The sequence below is a fragment of the Pleurodeles waltl genome, chromosome 7, assembly GCF_031143425.1.
Source record: "Pleurodeles waltl isolate 20211129_DDA chromosome 7, aPleWal1.hap1.20221129, whole genome shotgun sequence".
Lineage (NCBI taxonomy): Eukaryota > Metazoa > Chordata > Amphibia > Caudata > Salamandridae > Pleurodeles > Pleurodeles waltl.
This window is the reverse complement of record NC_090446.1, coordinates 1,023,054,606-1,023,075,220: the sequence shown is the minus strand read 5'-3', so window position 1 is coordinate 1,023,075,220 and position 20,615 is coordinate 1,023,054,606. Positions and strand designations below refer to the sequence as shown.

Here is a 20,615-nt window from a genome sequence, read left to right as displayed (position 1 = left end):
TTAAGGGGGTTACTGTAAACGGCCCACACTCCAATGCCGTCAGCCTCAATGCCTGAATTTGTCCCAGTCCAGCGTGGCAAGATAACCACAGTTTGTGCTTTTTGGCGCTAATTTCACCAACATTTTAAAACTTGCATATCTACTGATTTGATTTTTGTTGTTTTGGACTTGATTTACTTTACATCAAAATGTATTCTAGTTTTCTAAATTGGTGTGGCATTTTTCTTGTGTTGTGTTTTCACTTTATTACTTTTTGAAGTGCTGCATAAATACTTTACACATTACCGCTGAGTTTAGCCTGACTACTCTGTGCCAAGCAAACAGGGGATTGAGCATAGGTTTACTTGGGGTTTGCTTGTGACTTCACCCTGACAAGGATTGTGATTGCGGCTTGAGCAGGGTTTCACCCTCCTCTACCAGTAACCCAACCTCTTACAGTACTCACACAGCCAATTAAGTTAATGCACTGTGATGCATCCACTCCACAGGAGCAATTAGGGTCCAATAAGGATACACTTGACACAGGCATTTCTCATCCAGTACTTACTTCTCAACATGCAGGCTTACTCTTTCCTTCTGGTTCCTCATAAAACACAACCTTACCTCACCATACTACCTTGGATCCAGTTATGCCTTGTTATACCTCTCTGGAGCCAAGATAAAGCTTTACCTTTTTTAGTCTCCTATGATACAACACACACTTGCCTCAAGCCCTCCCTCTGCCCCAGCCAGCAGGTTATCTTAAATAAGACATTCTCCTCAGAAGGCTAGCTTTAACCATAAGGCTCAGCTTAATCTCTATTTGTTAAACTGTGAAATACTTTGTTTTTGTCTCTTTTCACTTCCTTGGCTTACCCAGTTCCATTAGGTTTTCCTGTCCTTTCAATGCATCAGAAAATCCTGACACAACATACTAATATGATTTAGTCATAAAGTACATTTTAAATTCTGCCATACTGACTAGACTATTATGTTTAGTTATTTAGGAGTGGTTCAATGGCACTCTAACTTGTAATGTGCCGAGAGTCCAGATGCAAACCATATCCCGAAGTTTAACCATCTCGATCAGTGCTACTTACCACAGAAAAGATGAATGACCAAAACTCCTGAGTGTTCTGCACGTTTTTATAGGTGAAAGACACTGTATAAGTGAACAGGATTACAGCTGGAACATAGCCAAGAAGGCAAAATACCTGCAAAAAAGACAATTAAAAGAGAAGTAAATAAACCAGGAAATAAATAAACCCAATATATGGTAGCCAGTAGTTTTTGTAACACATTTTTAGAAAGTAACTAGAGTTACTAAGTTACTAAGATTTATTTGGGGGCTTTCTTTAGAAATACATTTTGTAGAATGAGGAGTGGTTGATGCTGGTATGAAACAAAAACGTGCTATAATTCATCTCTCCACATTGTCAAAACAGGTTCTTAGTACTTGTCCTCATGGGGTCAAAAGGTGAACAAATGAGTGACATATATAAAATTGTTACGCAGCCATCCATCCTGAGGAAAACCCTTGGACAGATAGCACGATGGAGAACTCATCCAGCCATCTTATTTACAGCACTGAAATGAACTGTGTCCTTCTTATAACCTCCTACTTCTCCACTCTACCCAGTCCCTCCCACTCCCGCAACAGTACTCCACCTTAAGCTTTTGGTGTTGCACTGAGAAGACTCTTGACTGTCCCTGCTCCCAAAGTAGAAACATCTTTAGGGTGTGCCTTTGTTGTTTAGGTGAATTATTGCTAAGAGCTAGTTTTATTCAAGGACCTGTTGTGGTGCATAATTGTATTAAATTGCACTGCATGTCAAGCATCATAGACCTCTAAGGGAGTCAACAAGCCTTTCCAAGCATTTAGCAAGCTATACCTACCAGGGATATGTGGATGAAAGGCTGTTCTGAATATACGTGTGCCTGTGTAGGAAGCATTTTGTTGTCTTGATGGACAGTGCATAGTAGTTTGATGAATGAAGCAGTGTCAGTGATTGACATGCAGATTTATAGTTGTTGTCGGTTGTTGGCTATATTAGCTTGGCAGACACCTGGTCATTTATGAGCTCACAAATCTGAAGCTTTAGGTGTTGTGTTGAGAAGACCTTTAAGTGTCCATGCGCCCCAAAGCTGAGGAACGTTTTGGCTGTGCCTTTGTCCTTTATGGGAATGAATGCTGAGTGCCAGATTTTGCTATGATCTGCAGTCGTGCATTATGGATGCTAAAAATTGTGGTTGCTGTTGGGCATATGTTGTTTCTTTCTACCTGCATCTGTGGCCCACTGTCCCAGGATCATAGGGCCAGTCCCCTTAACCTACACCACTATGCCCTTCTCACAACTAGCCTGCTCTGCCCCTGTTGTAAACATATTTAACTCCCTCTGATAGCATGTCCAGCCCACGTATCTAGCTAAAAGTTACAGATATTAAGGGTGACTTTCTGTAGTGACTTTTCAAGGATTAAGGCGACTCCCTGTAGTGCCTTTCCAAGGGCAGAAAGGTTGAGGGTGACATCTTCCCTGCAGGACAACTTACTTGCCTTCACTAACATCTTTTCTGGTTGAGACTATATCTAGCTCCAGATTCTTTACCTTTGAATTATCCCTAGGCGTTAGACTGGATCCAGAAGATTTTTTCTGAGCAGTACCCCAGTGTGCCAATAGATACCCAAGCAATACTATCCCAGGAAGTGGGTCTGTGAACCCACAAACAAGAAAGTTCTGCAGGACCGAAGGGGCAAGGTGCCCGTCCTTATGGACCTGACTGTCCAGGCAGTAGTGTTTGGTAAACGTATGCAGAGACACCCATAATGCTATCCAACACATGTCCAGGACTGGAACTCCAAATGCTAATGCAGTAGTCACAGTTGTAGCTTGGGTAGAATGAGCATTCAAACCCTCGGGGTTGCTTTTTGGACGGTGCATATCAGATCTTAATGCAGTGCAGCACCCATCTGGATATGGTCCACTTCTGCACTACCTGACCTTTCTTTGCACCCACATACCCTACAAAGAGTTGGTCATCCACCCAAAATTCTTTTGTACGATCAAGGTAGAACGACAACGCTCTTTTTTGGTCCAGGTGGTGGTGTTTCTCCTCTTCCTTGGAAGGATGTGGGGAGGCAAAAAAAGTAGGCAAGGTGATGGATTGGCCTATGTGAAAAGGTGTGACCCCTTTGGCAGAAAAGAGGCCCTAGTGCAAAGTACCACTTTGTCAGGAGAGACAGAAAGGTAGGGTGGACAAGATAATAAGGCCTGCAGTTCACTCACTTTGCGGGCAGATGTAATCGCCACACGGAAGGGTGTTTTCAATGTGAGAAACCTTAGAGGGCAATTGTGGAGGGGCTTGAAGGGAGGGCATATCAAAAAGTCATAATCAAATTTAGACCTCATTGGGGCATAATAAATGGGGAAGGAGGAAACAGATGAGTAAGACCTTTGAGGAATCTACATACAATAGGAGCATTAAACAAGGAAGGTTAATCAGGCAACAGCAAAAAAGCAGAAACAGCAGACAAATATACCTAGAGTTTCCAAATTGGAACCCTGGTGGGTGAGGGAAAGAATGAATCATAGGATCTCCGAAACAGGGTCAGAAAGGGGGCAAACAGACTTGTCTGTGCACCATGCCACAAATTTCTTCCAACAACAGGCATATACCGTTTTGGTGAAGGGATGCCTGGCTGCCAAGATTATGTATCAGATTCAGGGAGGAAGATCAAAAGCTGTCAACTGCTGCCGCTCAATCTCCAACACAAGGAGGAGGAGAGAGGGCAGGTTCTGGTGAAGATCCCTCCTCAGCTGTCGTGAAAGATGATCCTCCTCAAGGGGTGGTCTTATTGAAGGATCAGTGGACATGCTCAGCTGCTCGGGATACCAGATTGTCCATGTCCAGTCGAGAGCCACAAGGATCACTTGGGCCCAGTCATTCCTGATCTTCTTGGGAACTCTGGGCAGGAGTGGTATGGGCAGAAAGGAGTACAGGAGGCTCCACTCAAGACGATGACAATCTCTGAGTGACTGCTGCCTTAGAAACTCAAACGTGCGAAACTGCGGACATTGTGCGACCTCGGCGGAGGCGAACACTTCTAACCAAGACTCTCCCCACTGCTGAAAGAGACCTTGCGCCACCTCCAGGTGGAGATGCCATACATGATACGTTAGATATTTTCAGCTGAGTTTGTCCGCTCCGGTGTTCAGAGAGCCCGCTAGGTATTGCATCACCAGGCATATACACTGCTGTTCAAGCCATGTTCAAAGGCGTAGAGCCTCTTGACAAAGGGTCCACAACCCCACATCACCCTGCTTGTTGCAGTACCACATGGCGTTGGTGTTGTCCGTGAACACCTGCACTATCTTTCCCTTGATAGAGGGAAGAAAGGCTTTTAATGCCAGTTGGATCCCATGGTGCCCTAGCATGTTGATGTGGAGTTCCTCTTCCACCGGAGACCAGATCCCTCTGACGTCCACCTCTCCCAGGTGGCCACTCCATCCCAGAAGTGACGCATCTGTCACTACTGTCAAATCTGGTTGGGAAAGTGAGAGTAGTCTGCCTCTGGCCCATTAGCAGTTGGTTAACCACCACTGCAGATCTCTCGCAGTTCCCTCTGAGATCTGGACCATGTTGGAGAATTCCTCTGATGCCTCACCCACTGGAACTTCTGGTCCCACTGCAGAGCCCGCATATGCCATCTGGCATGTGTCACAAGCGAGATTCCGGAGGCCATAAGGCCCAGCAGCCTCAGAGTCAGTCTCACCGAAATCCAGGATAGAGGCTGAAACAATGGTATCACAGCCTGAATATTCTGGACCAGCTCCTTGGGAGGATAAGCCTGAATCTGCACTGTGTCCAGAACAGCTGCGAGGAAAGGGAGAGTCTTAGATGGAGTAAGGTATGACTTTGGCACATTTATAGTGCACCCCAGCAAATACAGGAAGGTTACCATGGCCTGGAGGTGGGAAATGACAGCCTGGAGTGAGCCCGCCTTCAACAGCCAGTCGTCGAGATAGGGGAAGATTGAAACCCCTGATTTCTGAAGATGAGCTGCAACCACCATCATCACCTTGGTGAACACCTAAGAGGAGCTGGTAAAGCCAAAGGGGAGCATGGTAAACTGAAAGTGCTTGTGGCTTACCGTGAACTGCAAGTAATGTCCGTGGGCAGGCACACTAGGGATGTGAAAATACACGTTCTGCAAGTTCAATGCTACCATTCAGTCTCCTAGATCCAGGGAAGACAAAACCTGAACCAACATGAGCATCTTTAACCTCTCCCTCTTAAGGAAGAGACTGAGGACTCATAAGTCTAGAAAATAACAAATATCCTAGTCCTTTTTGGGGACCAGAAAGTAGTGGGAATAGCAACCACAGCCTGCATCTGGAACTGGAACCCTCTTTGAGGCTCCCTTGGCCAAGAGAGCCCCACCTTCCTCGTGGATAAAGAAAAAAATTATCCACCATCATCCGATCGTAAGATGGTGGCACGGATGAAGGGGTAGTCTTGAGGAGGAAGGAGTAGACCCTTTGAACTATCTGCTAAATCCACCTGTCTGAAGTAATGGCTTGCCAGGGGATCAGGTGATGGCAAATCCTGCTGCCATCTGGCCCGTGGTGGTGATGGTGATGGAGGGGGGGACTAGGAAGGTTTAGAGGCTGCGGTAGAAGGGGAGGACTGTAGACTGACCAAACCGCTAGCCACTTGACCCATGAGGTTGGTGGGTCACAAGCTCTCTGCCAATCAGAGTTTGGGCAGCGTGTGCGATACAGTGGCTGGACAGGAATGTGCTTGGTTGATAACCCCTTCAGTAGCCACCAAAGGGGAGAAAGGCAGACTATGGGGGACAAAGGGCCACTGTGAGTTCCAAGGACCTGGCTGTAGCATGCAAATCCTGGAAGTGCTTGAGTGCTGAGTCTACCTTGTCCCCAAAGAGATGGGTGCCATCAAGGGGCATGTCCATCAAAGAAGCCTGAACATCCACCGAAAAGCCAGATGTTCTCAACAAGGCATGGTGCCTCAGGGCCACTGTTGTGGAAACCGCTCTGCCTAGTGAATTAGTTATTTCAATTCCACAATGAATTGTGAACTTTGCTGCATTTCTCTTATCAGCAACAGCCTGAGGCAGCCCGGACCTCCGTCAAGACTTGTGGCAGCACTTGTGCAACCGTATCCCCCAGCGATTGGGAATAACGGTCCAAATGGCAGGTGGTGTTCACGGACCACAATCCATGGCTGGAGGAAGAAAACATCTTCTTCCCAAATGCATCCAATATTTTGGATTCCCTATCCAGGGAGGTAGGGATCGTGCCTAGGAAGTAGAGGCTTGGACTACCGAACTCTCAGGGGTGGGGTGTTGCGAAAGGAAACTTGAATCACCAGGCGTGGGGCAATGGCGAAGGGCTATTGTCCAGTTCACAGGAGCCTCTGTGCTGGGAATGGACCAGGTACCCAGCAGGACGTCAGTGAAAGCATCACTGAACGGGAGCAGGGGTTATGAAGTGGAAGTTCTCTGTTGCAGCACCTCTGTCAAGAGATTAGTCATGATGGCCACCAAGGGTAGTTAAAGGTCCAGGAACTGAGCTGCCCTCCTCACCACCATTGCATAAGAAGCTCCCTCCTCTGTAGCCTAGGTAGGGGGGAGAAAGCAAGCAAGTATCTGGAGATGTGTCCAGTCCACTGGCTTCACCCAAGTCCGTACCCCAATCCATTTCACTTTTGTTGGGCTGGTATTCTAAAGGGCCAGCAAACCCTCCCATTTGCAACTTAAGCCTAGCCTGGTGAAATAGGGCTCAGTATCAGAGCAAGACGGCAAAGCCCATGCTGGCACTGCAGTAGGCATCGGGCAACGCACATCCAGCTCCATGTCAGAGTTGCGGATGACAATGGGATAAATCGCTGCCGGTGGGTGCCGGATCCTTTGGCATCTGGACCGGAGCCAGAGATGGTTGAGCTGGTACATCCAGCGCCAGTCTGGATCCAGGACTGGATCCCTGAGAGCCGATTGGTGCCAAGACCAAAGCTGCCAATGCTGAACACAGTGCATCCCTCTCCGACTCCGCAGGGCCTAAAGGCACTCCAGCAGATTCGTACTGCCCAAAAATGAGGCTCATGGCCTCATGGAGCTCTTTAATTTGGGCTCGGGTCACTCTAGCTCCAGGAATTCTGGGAGGTGCAGTCAGCCCAGGCACAGGTCCCACAGAACAAGAATGTCAATGCTCCGTTGTTGCGTCGACTGACGGACCAGAAGTTGGAGAGCAGTTTGAATTGTTAGTTTTCTTCTTATGTCTCGACTTACTGGATCACCCGAGAACTTCGAATGGGATGACAAGGACTTCAGACTCCTCGACTGGTCCTGGGACCTTCCTCTCGACTGAGATCTCGACCTGAGTGGTCGCGTGCCAGGCCACCATCAGCTTTAGGAACTGCCCCCCTCAAAGCCTTTGGATGCATGGCCCGGCACTCTGAGCGCAACTTTGGGTGGTGGTCATGCTCCATATACCAAATACATAATGGGTAGATCCATCATGGACATTGCACGATGACAGGACCTTCAGGGCTTGAAACCTGTCTTCGTGGATGACATCCATCGACTCACCAGTAGAAAATTCTCGAAAAAAGAGTTTGACAAAGTAAAAAAAAAAAAAGACTAGTCAAAAACTGACTCAGGGGACTCAGGGGTAGCTGTCATTGGATCTGCAATGGCTGGCATGGCAAAAAAATAACTGACGTTAGCGAACCTAGGTAGTGCCGATATAACAACCGCAACGTAATTTCTGATGCAGACGAAGGTGCCACCCACCGGCGTGCAGGGGTATTAGTCACGAAAATATTACAGATCCAGTCTGACGTTAGGGGAGAATTCAAAGGTAAGGAATCTGCAGCTAGAAGTCTCTATCAGATTGGTCTTATTAAGGACTTGGACTAGGGCCATAATCCAAAACCTGTTTCACTTACATACCTTCTCCCTGGTTCTGACCATCACCCTTTTCTCTTCCTCTTGTTGGCTAACATCAATTAAGTCCTTCAACAGGATCTGACTACACCTTCTCTATTTGGATACCTAAACATCACCCGCAACAAGGTCTTTTGTCACTGTCTGATTCTTGCACAGACATAATACCTCATCTGAACATATAATGCCCAGTCCCAGAAGTTGCTCTGTGCAATGCTTGGTTAGACTCCACAGAAAAAAATCCTGGTTGCTTAACTTCGTCACCAGACGTTAATATGTCATCAGTTCGATTTTTGCTTAATATGGTGTTTCTTTAGTGGCTTAATATTTCCTCCAGAGGCATGGGCCTCTATTGCTGCTTCTTGGACTTATTCCATATACCATCCCCTTGTGGTTAAACTGTATCATCAACTGGGCTGACTCAACATAGGATTTCCTGGTGACCTAGCCAATTTTCCTGGGAATGGATTACTTGCACTTCTGGGTTGACTTATTTACAACCTTACTAGTAGCACCACTGCCTGATGGAAGGTATTCACTTGCATGACATTTGCATTATGGATTGTATGATGACTCCGCAACTGCATACACAGTTGCCTTATGGACTTCCTGAGACAGACTGTACAAACCTTCAAAGACATACTGCATAACAAACCGCTTGAAAGACTCCTACCTCCTCTACATTACAGACAGCATCACACAATGGCACGAAATTCTTACCAACCTTGTGGCAACTGAACGATGCATAGCATGTCAAATAGTAATTCAATCTGCATGGCAAGTGGTACTAACGCTGCAAGTACACCATGGAGTGGCATGCAACCTGTTCTACATACCTTCTTGGCGATCCTGATAAAACACCTCTTTCGTGGCCGGTTGTGCGTTAAACTTTTAGAAAAATAGTATCATAACAGGGGATCCCAACAGACCAGACAATGTCAAAAAGCCATTGTGCATGCCAATAATGTCACACATTCACCACCGATCCACTGAAACCAGGCAACTTAGTACCAACAAAGACAGGCACCTATGCCCGAAAAGATCTGCCACATTAGACTGGCAACTGGACGGGGTTTAACACAGGCCACCTCAGAGGATCCCACTCTGGTCCCTCACCAGTTTTAAACTAGACACAAACAAAGTTTTTGGACTGTAACACAGAAGATCCAGGCAGATTTATGTCCTCTCTTTTGTCTAGATCCTCAAGATTTACTAAACAGACATCCTAATTGTTGTGTTCAGCAGAGGAGGTGGTTTGAATGTTTTTAGCAATTATCATAAAATCAATATGGGACCTGAAAAGTAAGTTACAGCAGCCAGCTAATGTGTGGAGTACGTCTCTCACGCATCCTCCTACATGCACACTGCCGTGATCAAATTCACATTAAAATTAATGTAAATAGAATAACTAACAACTACTGTGTCCCACAATTATCAACATGTACGGGAGGGAGGACATAAGGCATGTGTACACTAGAGCCAAAAGCGTTTGGATAGTGAGCAAATTGGCAAAGTTCAATAAAAGTTGCTGTACTCACTGGCAATGGCCACTGATAAGATTAATTCACGCATTCCTTCAAACACCTTGTTTTAGTTACTATAATCGAGTATCTACTCGTGTGCGTCTGGCCAAAGGCATTTCACAACATTTACCCATGTTGCAAAGGTGCAGTGGCTGGATACTAAGATGTACATAAGCATCTACATTTGAAAGAACAGTAGAAAGATTGAGGATGAGGTTACAGTTAACCCAAGTGGGTGGGGGGGTTGTATATGAGAAGTTCAGAAGTACTCAGACAGGTCACATTTGATAAAGAGGATGGCACTACTGTATAATAAACACAATTTGTGACAATGTCATGTCATGAAGCGATTACACTGGGAATGATCCTTTATTCCAGCATTAAGAAGCTCATTACTAGAGAAATAGGTAGTAAATTGGAACATTAAAAGTCAAGGTAGAATTAATAATGAACAAGAAAGGAGCAGAGGTATGATCAACTTGAAGAATGAAAAAGTCTTAATGTACAAAAGCTATAAATATACTCTCCTAAAACACAAGTAAACCCCTAATTACAGCTTCTTAGTGTATAAAGGGAGGCAATTATATGTTGAGCATTGCAGTTTAAGAAGCACACCCACTCTACTTTCTGAGAATCATTCACAGCCACCAAGTTGCTAGATCTGTCTCTAAGGAGGTTTTCACACTAACTGCAAGAGTAATAGGCAGGAAAGATTAGGAGTACCCTGATAGCTAAAGCTTGATTGAAGCAATTTAAACTGCATATTAGGAAATACAAACAAAGCCTTCTCTTGGGTGCTACAAAAAATGGTATAATAAGATGCTGCAGTAGCTTAACAAACAAGTTACTTACCTTCGATAATGCCTTATCGAGAAGAGACTCTGGAAGAGGCAAATTCCTTACCAGCCCTTCCATCTTCCCCATATTGTGAACTGTGACTTATACTTCAAGAGACCCTTGAGGACCACACTCTGGCACACTAGTTGTATACCTCAGTATGGCTCCATGCTTCTGGTGTAGAAAAGATAGGTTAGTGCACTGTGGTGGTGCACAGGCACAGTGCACATCACTTCCAGGAAGGATGACGCTGAAACCATGTGGAGCCAAATGACGCCACCTGCCGGTGTTCAAGGGGACTGCTCAGCGCAGTTACCTAATTCAATCAGATGGCAAAGGAATATTCTAAGGTAAGGAATCTTGTATAATAAGAGGCTACAGTAGCTTAACAAACAAGTCACTTACCTTTGGTGATGCCTTATCTTGTAGAGACGCTACACAGCAGCAGATTCCTTACCTTACAATATTCCCAGCCATCAGACTGTATCAGTCACATTAAGCGCAGGTAGGCAGCATAGTTTGGCTCCACGTGGTGTCGTCAGCATCATACCCGCCAGAAGTGACATGTGCGGTGGCTATGGAAGCGCCACTCCAGTGCGCTGACCTCAGTTTCATGACTATTTTTCCATGCCAGAAGCACATATTCACACTGAGGCATAAAACCCATGTGCCAGACTGAGATCCGTGAGGTACAATTAGTGGTCAAAGTGGGTGGGATCGGAGGGGCACAACGTGCCCCTACTTTTTTAATTTATGAAAATACTCCCCTACTTCTTATTAAAAGATAACCTTCCCGGGACGTTAAACTCTGATTGTGCAAATGCTTCAGCTTAAGTTCTATTCAGGGCGTCTCCTGTGATATGAGACCAAGGAAGGGGCAGGCAGCTTATCAATAAACAGGTCTTCTTGCCAGGGTGTCTTGTTGCCAAAAGAAATGCAAATGTGCACAACTGATTCATCTGCAAATGTAAAGGTGGCTTGGGAGCAGGTACTGGTTTAGTTGATCAAATCACATGAAGCTTTGTGATGACAAAGAATGACCTCTTTCTACTGGTAGTGCTAGGGAATTACCAGCTGATCTACGCAGCGTGTGCTTTTCAAGGCAGTTAAATAAAAATAAATCATTACCTACAGTCTGGATGTTACTAAAACCTATATTTTGGAAGCATCGTTTTATCTGAAACCTTTTGCATTTTTGGTAGCAGTCTGTCTCATAATGCCTGTAATGCAAGTTTAACATAATGACTTACATTTTCTCAGTGCTTCCTGTCGCAGGCTTGGCCCTCGTAGCACTAATAACATACAAGCCACAATTGTCCATTGCACCAACCAAGATTTTATTTTGTGGCTTTCTGGTTAAACACAGACCTCTCAGTGCATTAACTAATAGAGGTTTCATAATGTACAATAGTGCAAATACTACTGATTAACACCTATTTTATTTTTTTCATTTAATCCGTAAATTATTACACATATTCAACTACTTGAAGGAGAATATTATGTTTTTTTTAGCCACACCTTTACCTCCGCATCCACACTCACTGAACCCGCCCCCAATGTTTGCAGCATCACAGTTCTCATACTTTTTTTTAAAGCACTTCGATCGCTGGGTAGGAGTCACAATTCGCAGAACGGGGAGGATGGGAAGGTTGGTAAGTAATCTGCAGCTAGATAAGTTCTCTATTAGATTAACGGATTAATGAAGGTAAGTAGCTTATTCAACTAATAGAGACTTGTAGCCGCAGATTCCTTACCTTAGAATAGATACCACAGAAATATTTCGCGAGAGGTTAGGTCTGCAGTCTGTTTACACTAAGAAATTCCTGGACGACCAAACGGGTGAAATGCCCATAACATCGGACCACCTCACTTTCTAGAGAGCAGTGTTTGGTAAACGTGTGCAGCAATGCCAAAGAAGCCACCTGAAGATGTCCAGGACTATGACTCCATGAGCTAACGCCATGGTCGCAACCGAGGCCTGGGTGGAATGAGCTCACAAACCTTCAGGGGTTTGTTTTTTAGCCAGTGTGTATTAGATTTTAATGTAGAGGGCAATCCACCTTGAGATGGTTCTCTTTGTACTACATTCCCTTTCTTTATTCCAGAAAATACCACAAAGAGTTGATTGTGCACCCACACTTCTTAAGGACCTTCAATGTAGAAAGATAACACACTTTTTGGATACAGCTGGATGAGTCTCTCCTCTTCTTTTGAAGGGTGAGGTGGAACAAAGAAAGTTGGCAGTGATGTTTTGTCCGGTGTGAAAAGGTATCTCACAACCTTAGGAGGCATGGAAGCATGGGCTCTAAGGATCAGTTTGTCTGGGAAGAAAGTACAGTATGGAGGATTGACAGAATGCTTGCAACTTCCTAAACTTCCAGGAAAATTACCGTTTTACTGGTAAATAGTTGAAGAGGGCAGTTATGTGTGGGCTCAAAAGGTGAGCACATCAGATATGTAAGAACTAAATTAATGTCCCACTGTGGAATAATGAAAGGTGTGGGTGGAAACCTGTGGAAAATATTTCGGGAAGTGTGTGAGAATGGATGACTTGAACTGAGAGGGTCGAGCTGGCAACCGCAAGAAAGCCAAGGTGGCCAAACATACCCTTTAACTGTGCCCAAAGTAAGGTCTTGCCAGTTCAACAAAAACACAAACAATAAAACTTCAGACATGGGTGCAGACAGAGGATCAGTTCGTTTTGCAACACACCAAGCCACAAATTTGTCCCATCGGCAAGCATATGCTTTTTGCATTGAGGGTCACCTGGCCGCCAAGATGACATCACACACTTCATAAGAAGGCAGAACACACTCAACCATCTATGCTCAATCCCCATGCATGTAGGTGGTAAGTGTGCATGTTCTGGTGGAGAACCCTGCACTGCTGCTGTGTTAGGAGGTCCTCCTGACCTCCCAGAGGACCGATGCTCATGCGTTTGGGATACCGGACTTTCCGTGCTCAATGCAAAGCCACAAGGATGACTTGGGCCTGGTCACTGCAGGTCTTCTTGAGAAGTCTGGGCAGCAGCATTATTGGCAAAAAGGAGGTCAGAGCAAGAGCTTCCTTTCCAGAGTGCAGATGTGCGTGCTTGCCGTTTGATCTAACCAAGGTTCTCCACAGTTATGGAACAGATCTTGTATCACCTCCGGATGGAGCCGCCGGCTGAGTTTGTCTGCCCTGGCGTTTAAGGAGCCCATCAGGTGCGGCACAACCAGGAAGATGTCCTGAAGTGCCAGCCACATCCAGAGGTGCGCAGCCTCCTGGCACAAGGTTCAGGGTCCCACTCTGTTTGTTGTAGCACCACATTTCAGTGGTATTATCCAAGAAGACTTGAACCAGCCTTCCCTTGATGGATGGAGGGAAGGCTTTTAATTTATAATGTCAAGCTTATCATCAGAGATAAGTGTTCTCTGTTCTCCACCTCGTCCAAACACAGAAGTGGCACATCGGTCACTACAGTGAGTTCTGGGTGGGGAAGGAAAAAGGATCTGCCACTGACCCAATCTCGGTTTGTCAGCCATGACTATAGGCCTTTTGCAGTCCCCTCTGATATATGGAGCAGGTCAGAGAGATTCCTCTGATGCAGAGTAAACTGGAAAGTCACATCCCACTGCAGAGCTTACATATGTCAATGGGCATTCTTTACAACCAGGATGCAGGCGGCAATGAGGCCCAGCAGTCTCAGAACCAGTCTTACTGAAATCCAGGATAGAGGCTAAAACAACAGTACCATAATTTCAATATCCTGGACTCAATGCTTTAGAGGATAAGGGGGTATCAAAGTGGGAGTCAGGTATGACGGTGGTTCGTTGATAGAGAATCCCCAGAAAGCAAAAGGTCCTTCGTAGTCTAGAGGTTGGAGACGACTGCCTAGAATGAGCCCGCCTTCAACAGCCAGTCATCAAGGTAGATCAAGACTGGAATTCCCAACCTCTGCAGATGGGCTGCAACCACTGCCATCACCTTTGTGAACAGTCTGAGAATGCTGGTAAATCCGAAGGGGAACACTGCAAATTGGAAATGCTCCACGAATGCAGATAACACCTGTGGGCTGGCAGGATGGGAACATGGAGATAAGAGGCCAAGTCCTGAGCTACTACCTAGTCTCTGTGAACCAGGGCAGACAGAATCTGAGCCAGAGTGGGCATTTTGAACTTTTCCTTTTTTCAAGAAGTAGTTAAGAGGGTGCAGATCTAGAATAAAAGAGAGGCTTCCATCCTTTTTCGGTACCAGAAAGTAGCTATTGGTACCAGAAAGTAGCGGGAATAGAAACAATTACCTACTTTCGATGGAAGCACCCTTTATGTAGCTCCTTTGGTCAGAAGGACTTGTACTTTCTGTTGCAAGAGTGAAAGGTGATCCTCCATCAGCCGATCGGTGGAGAGTGGCAAGGGCGCAGGCTTTGTTGGAAAGGAAGGACATAACCTGAAGCACCCATTTGTCCATAGTGTTTTAAGTGGATGTTATAGGGGCTTTGAGGCTGTGGTTGCCTGAGGGAGAGCAGATTCAGTAGCCCTCTTAAGTTGGGTCCCATGGGGTCCTTGGAAGTCAGAGTCATGCTGAATCTGAGGCACCTGTTGTCTGTCCTTAATTTGCAGCAAAAAGTCTCCATCCTTAAAATGCGCAAGCACTGAACTAATTGGTCGCCAAAGAGGCAAATGCAATCAAAGGGCGTGTCCATAAGGGATGCCTGGACATCCCAAGAAAAGCGAGTTGTCCTCCACCAGGTGTGATGTCTAGCACTACAGATGCAATGGTTCTGCTCAGCAAGTCAGTGGTGTCCAGTACACACAGAAAATTATGAACTTTGCTGCATCTCTACCATCAGTAGTGGCTTGGGAGAGAGTGGTCCAGGCATTCCTTGAGACCATAAGCAGCACTTGAGCTACCAAATCCCACAGTGCAAGGATAGTGGAAGAAAAAATTCTCTACCCAAATGTATCCAGCCTCTTGGATTCCCTATCTGGTGTTGTTGTAAGGAACCTCCCTGGGTTGATTTTGGAGGTAGGGACTCAGAGCACCAGACTCTCATGGTGGAATGCTGCGTAAGGAAGGCTGGATCCATAGGAGCAGAGTGATGGTGGCAGGAAATGGCCCTGTGCACCGGAGTGCCTGTGTAGGGCTTGGCTCATGACCGAGCAGGACATCCATGAGGGCTTCTTTAAAGGTGAGTAGGAGTTCTGAGGAGAATACCCCGGGTTGAAGCACCTCTTTCATGACCTCGGTGCCACAGTGGGCACTATTAGGTCAAACATCTCAGCTGCCCTCTGCACCTCCATTACAAGAGGCCACTTCCTCTGTAGCCACTGTGGGAGGAGAGAGGAGACCACTGTCTGGTGAGGTATCCAGACTGCTAGCATCAGCCAGTTCCTCATACCTGTTATCTTGGGCCAATGACTCTTATAAGGGGTTGGGATAACTGTAGAGTTCCTCTGATCCCCTCCATTCATGTTCCTCACAGGGTCTTTCAAGAAAATAAGGCTCTGTCTCCAATTCAGACCATCTAAGTCCAGTCAGCATTGGTATTGTGCGATTTCAGCTCAGCTCCTTATCAGAGTCAGAAATCACAATAGGGTTGGCACCACAGGAGTGGACCTCAGGTTAAGTGGCTAAGACGTAGCCTAGGCCAATACCTATCAACTAATGAATCCTGGGGGCCCAATTGACACCAAGTGCGACCCGGCAGGCGGGAAATACAGTTGGTGTCTCTCCTGAATCTATGTGCACCAGAGGGGTCCAGCCACCCAACAGTGATGTGCATGGCCTCACAGAATATAAATAAAAAAAAATTTGAGGGGGGGGGGCAGGGGGCTCCGGCTTTGGAAAACTTAGGTAAGCAACGAGCGGACACATCCTCAGTCTCCACAGGGATGACGTGGGAGCATGATTTAGATTTATGATTTTGTTCCTCCTTCTCGTCAGATGACTTGGACCAGCACAGAGAAGAAGAACTCTACGACTTCTTGCACTTCTTCTGGCATGACTTACCTGAAAAAGTCCTAAATCATGACGATGGCCTGTGCAAGTAACTCCAAGAGCAGTCCAGGGACCTCCCTCGCTAACGTAACCTGGAGTGGTGTAAGGTTGCATGTTAAGTGGCTAAGGGCTTCAAGGCTCACTCACAGATGACCTTCAGGTGCATAGTCCTGCACTCCAAGCAGGGCTTGGAGTTATGGCACTGCTCCAGGCACCAAAAGTATACCAAATAGGGGTCTGTCTTACTCGCTAACCTGTGACGGACACCACAAGGTTTAAAACCAATTGTTTTTTTAGGCACACTGGTGATTTATGCCAACAAAGAGTAGTAAAAATCCACTAAAAAAAGGACTGAAGGAAGCTTGATCTAGATCTGCGCCAATGGTGTGGGAAAGAAAAAACTGAGGTCAGCACGCTGTGGTGGTATCTTTACAAACCCCCCAGATCACTTCCCACACCAGCAACAATGTCATGCAGACCTAAACAACAGCACCTACCAGCACACAAGGGAACTGCTAAAAAAAAAATCCAGATCTAGTCTGACACCTGGGACATATTCTAAGGAATTCGCAGCTGAAAGTCTCCATCAGATACTGATTTTAGAGAGGACCAGGAAGGGCAAGTGAACCAGTCCTGGTTAGAACAACATAACTCTCAAATAGCAGGTTCTTCACTATTAAGTTAGCACCGTCAGCATAATAAAAACATAAACAATTTGTATCTGAATAAAGTACTGGGCCGTTGTGTAGGTTCAACAGGTTGGGAATCGCTTTCAGCTGTTTAAGGTGTTTCTCCACAGGAGAAGTAGCTCAGTGAACCAATATTGCCTCGGCCAGTTCGAAGCTATTAATATGATTTGGCATGGGTGTCTCCTCATTTTGTTCACAACTTTTGGAACCATAGGCATTGGGGGTAAAGCGCAGTCAGAGTCCTGACCATGCTACTGAATATGCATTACCCCATAACCCTGGTTGTTAATGTGAACTTGAGTAAAATTGCCATGTCCGATTCTGAGTTGTAGTAGACAGAACCAGCTCACGTTTGCCCTAGCGACTGAAGATTCTGCTTATAATGTTTTTGCTTAGCTCCCATTTGTTTAGCCCTTGACTCCCATGGCAACAATTTCTTTTTAAAGGAACCTTATCAACCCAAAAGGTTAAAGGAACTAATAAAAGTATCATTTTATTCAATTATTGACGTGATTTAGCATAATAAGGTGCCCCCAAGATAACGGTGCAGTGAAACGTGATTAGTGTGAAAATATAAAGTGTTTAGTGTTATCTACAATATATAGAGTTTGTGGTTAAAAATATATAAGAGAAGGAGTGAACTTCAAAGGGACCTCCCTTTAGTCCAGGTGTCCAGAAGTCCCTCATTTCATTCCGAAATAATCCACAAGAATTAATGTTGACGTTTCGATCCCAAAAAGAGAACAGATCAATAAAGGCTCATCATCAGGACGAAATTCATGTTTATACAGGTAGCACCCTCATCATAACACATAATAAAGCTTATTTTTCCAATGCGTCCAATTCACAATCAATGATGATGACCTTTTATATCTTATAAGATTCATATACCTGGGTCCTGGGTTTGCCTCATTTTTTTTATGTACCTCCCATTTGTGGCAGTAATTGTCATTCTGTTCAAAGTCACCGCCCATAGATTGTGTGAGACGGGCACATGCTCCACTTTTAAGCTTGATGTGGTGTTTTAACGAGCACTCCCTAATTTTTAGAGATTCCAGCGACAATGCTCAAGATTTTGTGCCCCCTTACTTAATGCATTGCTGGTGTATTATCAGTACACACTAGCACTAAAGAACAGGTTATCCTCAGAATAAAAAGCTTGAAGAGTCAACGCCAGAGTTTTATGTGGAAACTCCATTTTTGTGGAGCCATTTCCCACTGACTTGCAGGTCCTGTAAGTGAAATCCCCATCTCTCTAGAGAAGCAGCAGTTGCTATCACAAACTGTGGGTAGTGATATGTACTATACATTACTATCCATTGTTTGTCCAGTTCTCCCTGAGGGTGGCTCATTCAGCTTGCTAGAAACTTTTAAGAAGACCCCTGGAGTGAACACACTGTGCTTCAATAGATCACCCTTGGTCCTGCCATAATTAGTAAACATTCTCTAGTGCAAAACCCAATTTCCCACCCCCAGATAATCACTGTATTGGAATCAAATCCTTTTAATCGCCCAGATCACATCTGCATTATCTCTTCATTGCACTAACTCCTAGCACCATTCTCTCAACCATACTCACTCCTACTGATTCAACGAAGGCCTAACATACTCTTCATTAGGTCCACAGTCACTCATTGGCCAATCATAGGTAGATTTACTGTTTAGAGTGTATTGTTTGTTGGCATGTTACAATCCAATGCTGATCTCTTTTTTAAATTATTGTACTTTGCTACTGTTGGACTAGTATGACATACCTTTAAATGCAAGGTACCTGATCGCTCAAGTGTATAGCAAATGTTTGGAAGCATTGTTGAAAAACCATTCTGATTTCTACCTTTAGTTTCTTGTTTGCTATAAAACAAAATGGTTAAAGGCAACCCTGGTGCTTATTGAGAGTAAGGCCTAATCTGTTGAAGAGAAGCCTGGCAAGCTTCAGTTGACCTCTTGACTGTCTGCTTGTAAGGAACTTTTACCAGGTAGTAGTCAAGTTATGGATAGAGGAGCTGATTCTAGACCTCAAGGTAGAACTCTGAAATGGTAATGGCTGTCAGTCACTACAAATCTTGAGTATTTGTGGGAATTTGGGAGAACGGGGATATGGAAGTAGGCGTCCTCAAAATCTAATGATGTCATTTCATCTCTATGTCTCAGAAGTTAAAGGACATCATGACCCTTGACCATGCTAAATGATTGTTTCCTGAGATAGTTGTTTAATTTTCTCAGATCTACAATGGGTCTCCATTCACCAGGCATTTTCTGCACTCAAAAGAAGCAGTAATAGATACCTATAATTCTCAGCGATAAAGAGGTTATTTCAATAGCTTCTTTGTTTAGCATGGATAAAACTGCAATGCTAAGCAATGAAGCTAAATTTGTAAAAGAGGGAGTTGGGACCTCATTTGAGGTGGAGTAAGGGGATGTTGTTGGATGAATTCCAAGGTATGTCCATATGATAAAAAAAGTCCAGGTTGCACTGGTATGTTGTTATAATTTCTCAGTTTCAGCAATAATTGGAACTTTGACCTCCAACCTTACTTGGGGGGGGGGGCAGTGTTTTTGTGACTGGAACCTTTATTACCTCACTGTCATCTGCCAGTGTCTTTATTCTGAGGCTCTTGTTTCCTAAATTGAGCATGTTTAGTGTAAGCAGCTGACGGCCAAGATTTATATTGCTGCTGAGGGTATTTTTGCAATAAGCTTGTTGAGTATGTTAATATGGTTGATATCGATAGGGTTGATATCACCCTCTAAAACTGAATTTGGTTTTGAAGAATTACAAAAAAACTTGTAGTGTCAGTGCCAGCCTTGCACAATCATCTTTGGTGATGCTCATTCTCCTTCCTAAAGTATTTTTCTTGCCTCAGCCTTTCTATTTTCCTGCAGAAGGTCAAAGTAATTAGTGATGTCTGTCCACATCTGTCTTTAATATTGAGCAAGGATCACAAAGGAGCTAGATGGTCTCACTTTCGTTACCAACATTGCAGAAAACCTCTTCCCTATGTTATCCTAATGACTTCCTTCCATGTCTGGTGGAATGGAGCATGGCGTGGACGGATTTCTTGATCAACACTGTGCAGCTTGCATCACTAGAGAGTCAGTTCTAGGATGACCAATCAGACTAGCAGATTAATCTTTTTGAAATAGCTTTGACAGACTTCTGAAAGGGTTCTTTTTAATTATACAGAAAGTGATCTTATTATTTAACTGGGATCGGTAAGACAAACCCTCTTGGAAGCTCTTTCTAAAAGTACATGAATCCACCAATATCATCTGATGGTGAATCAGATGGATGCAGAACAACTTGTGGTGAAACAGATGCTTGGTAGTTGTCCCATTCTGAGTCTACATCCTTATCATCAGGTAATTCGCCACCTTCCCTCTTGTCATCAGCTGGTGGCACTGCAGATTTTGATTGTAGAGTTTATGACAGTTTTGATATAGGACTTGGAAAAGAAGGAGGAGTATGAGGAGCAGGAGATTGCATAACTGGCGACTGTGGATGTAGGGATGGTTCTTTTGGTGGTGTGCGTTTTGCATAATCTCCATGTGGTACTGAACCTTCTGCGCAAAAGGCTCATATTTGTTTTTTTGAAAAGGCCATTTTAGAAATGGTGCTCTCTACAGGGTCACCCCAAAGCCTTTGGC

At 44.9% G+C, this 20,615-nt stretch overlaps 1 protein-coding gene across 2 annotated transcripts in view; it reads right to left on the bottom strand.

The window, feature by feature from the left end:
* The window catches only part of ABCA5 (ATP binding cassette subfamily A member 5), a 1,006,180-nt gene that overhangs the window by 283,038 nt on the left and 702,527 nt on the right, over nucleotides 1-20,615 (bottom strand). For both annotated transcript variants that reach the window (XM_069199839.1, XM_069199840.1), the window contains exon 25: nucleotides 1,080-1,193. In XM_069199839.1, the coding sequence (XP_069055940.1) occupies nucleotides 1,080-1,193 (114 nt within the window). The remainder of the gene's footprint in view (nucleotides 1-1,079; nucleotides 1,194-20,615) is intronic.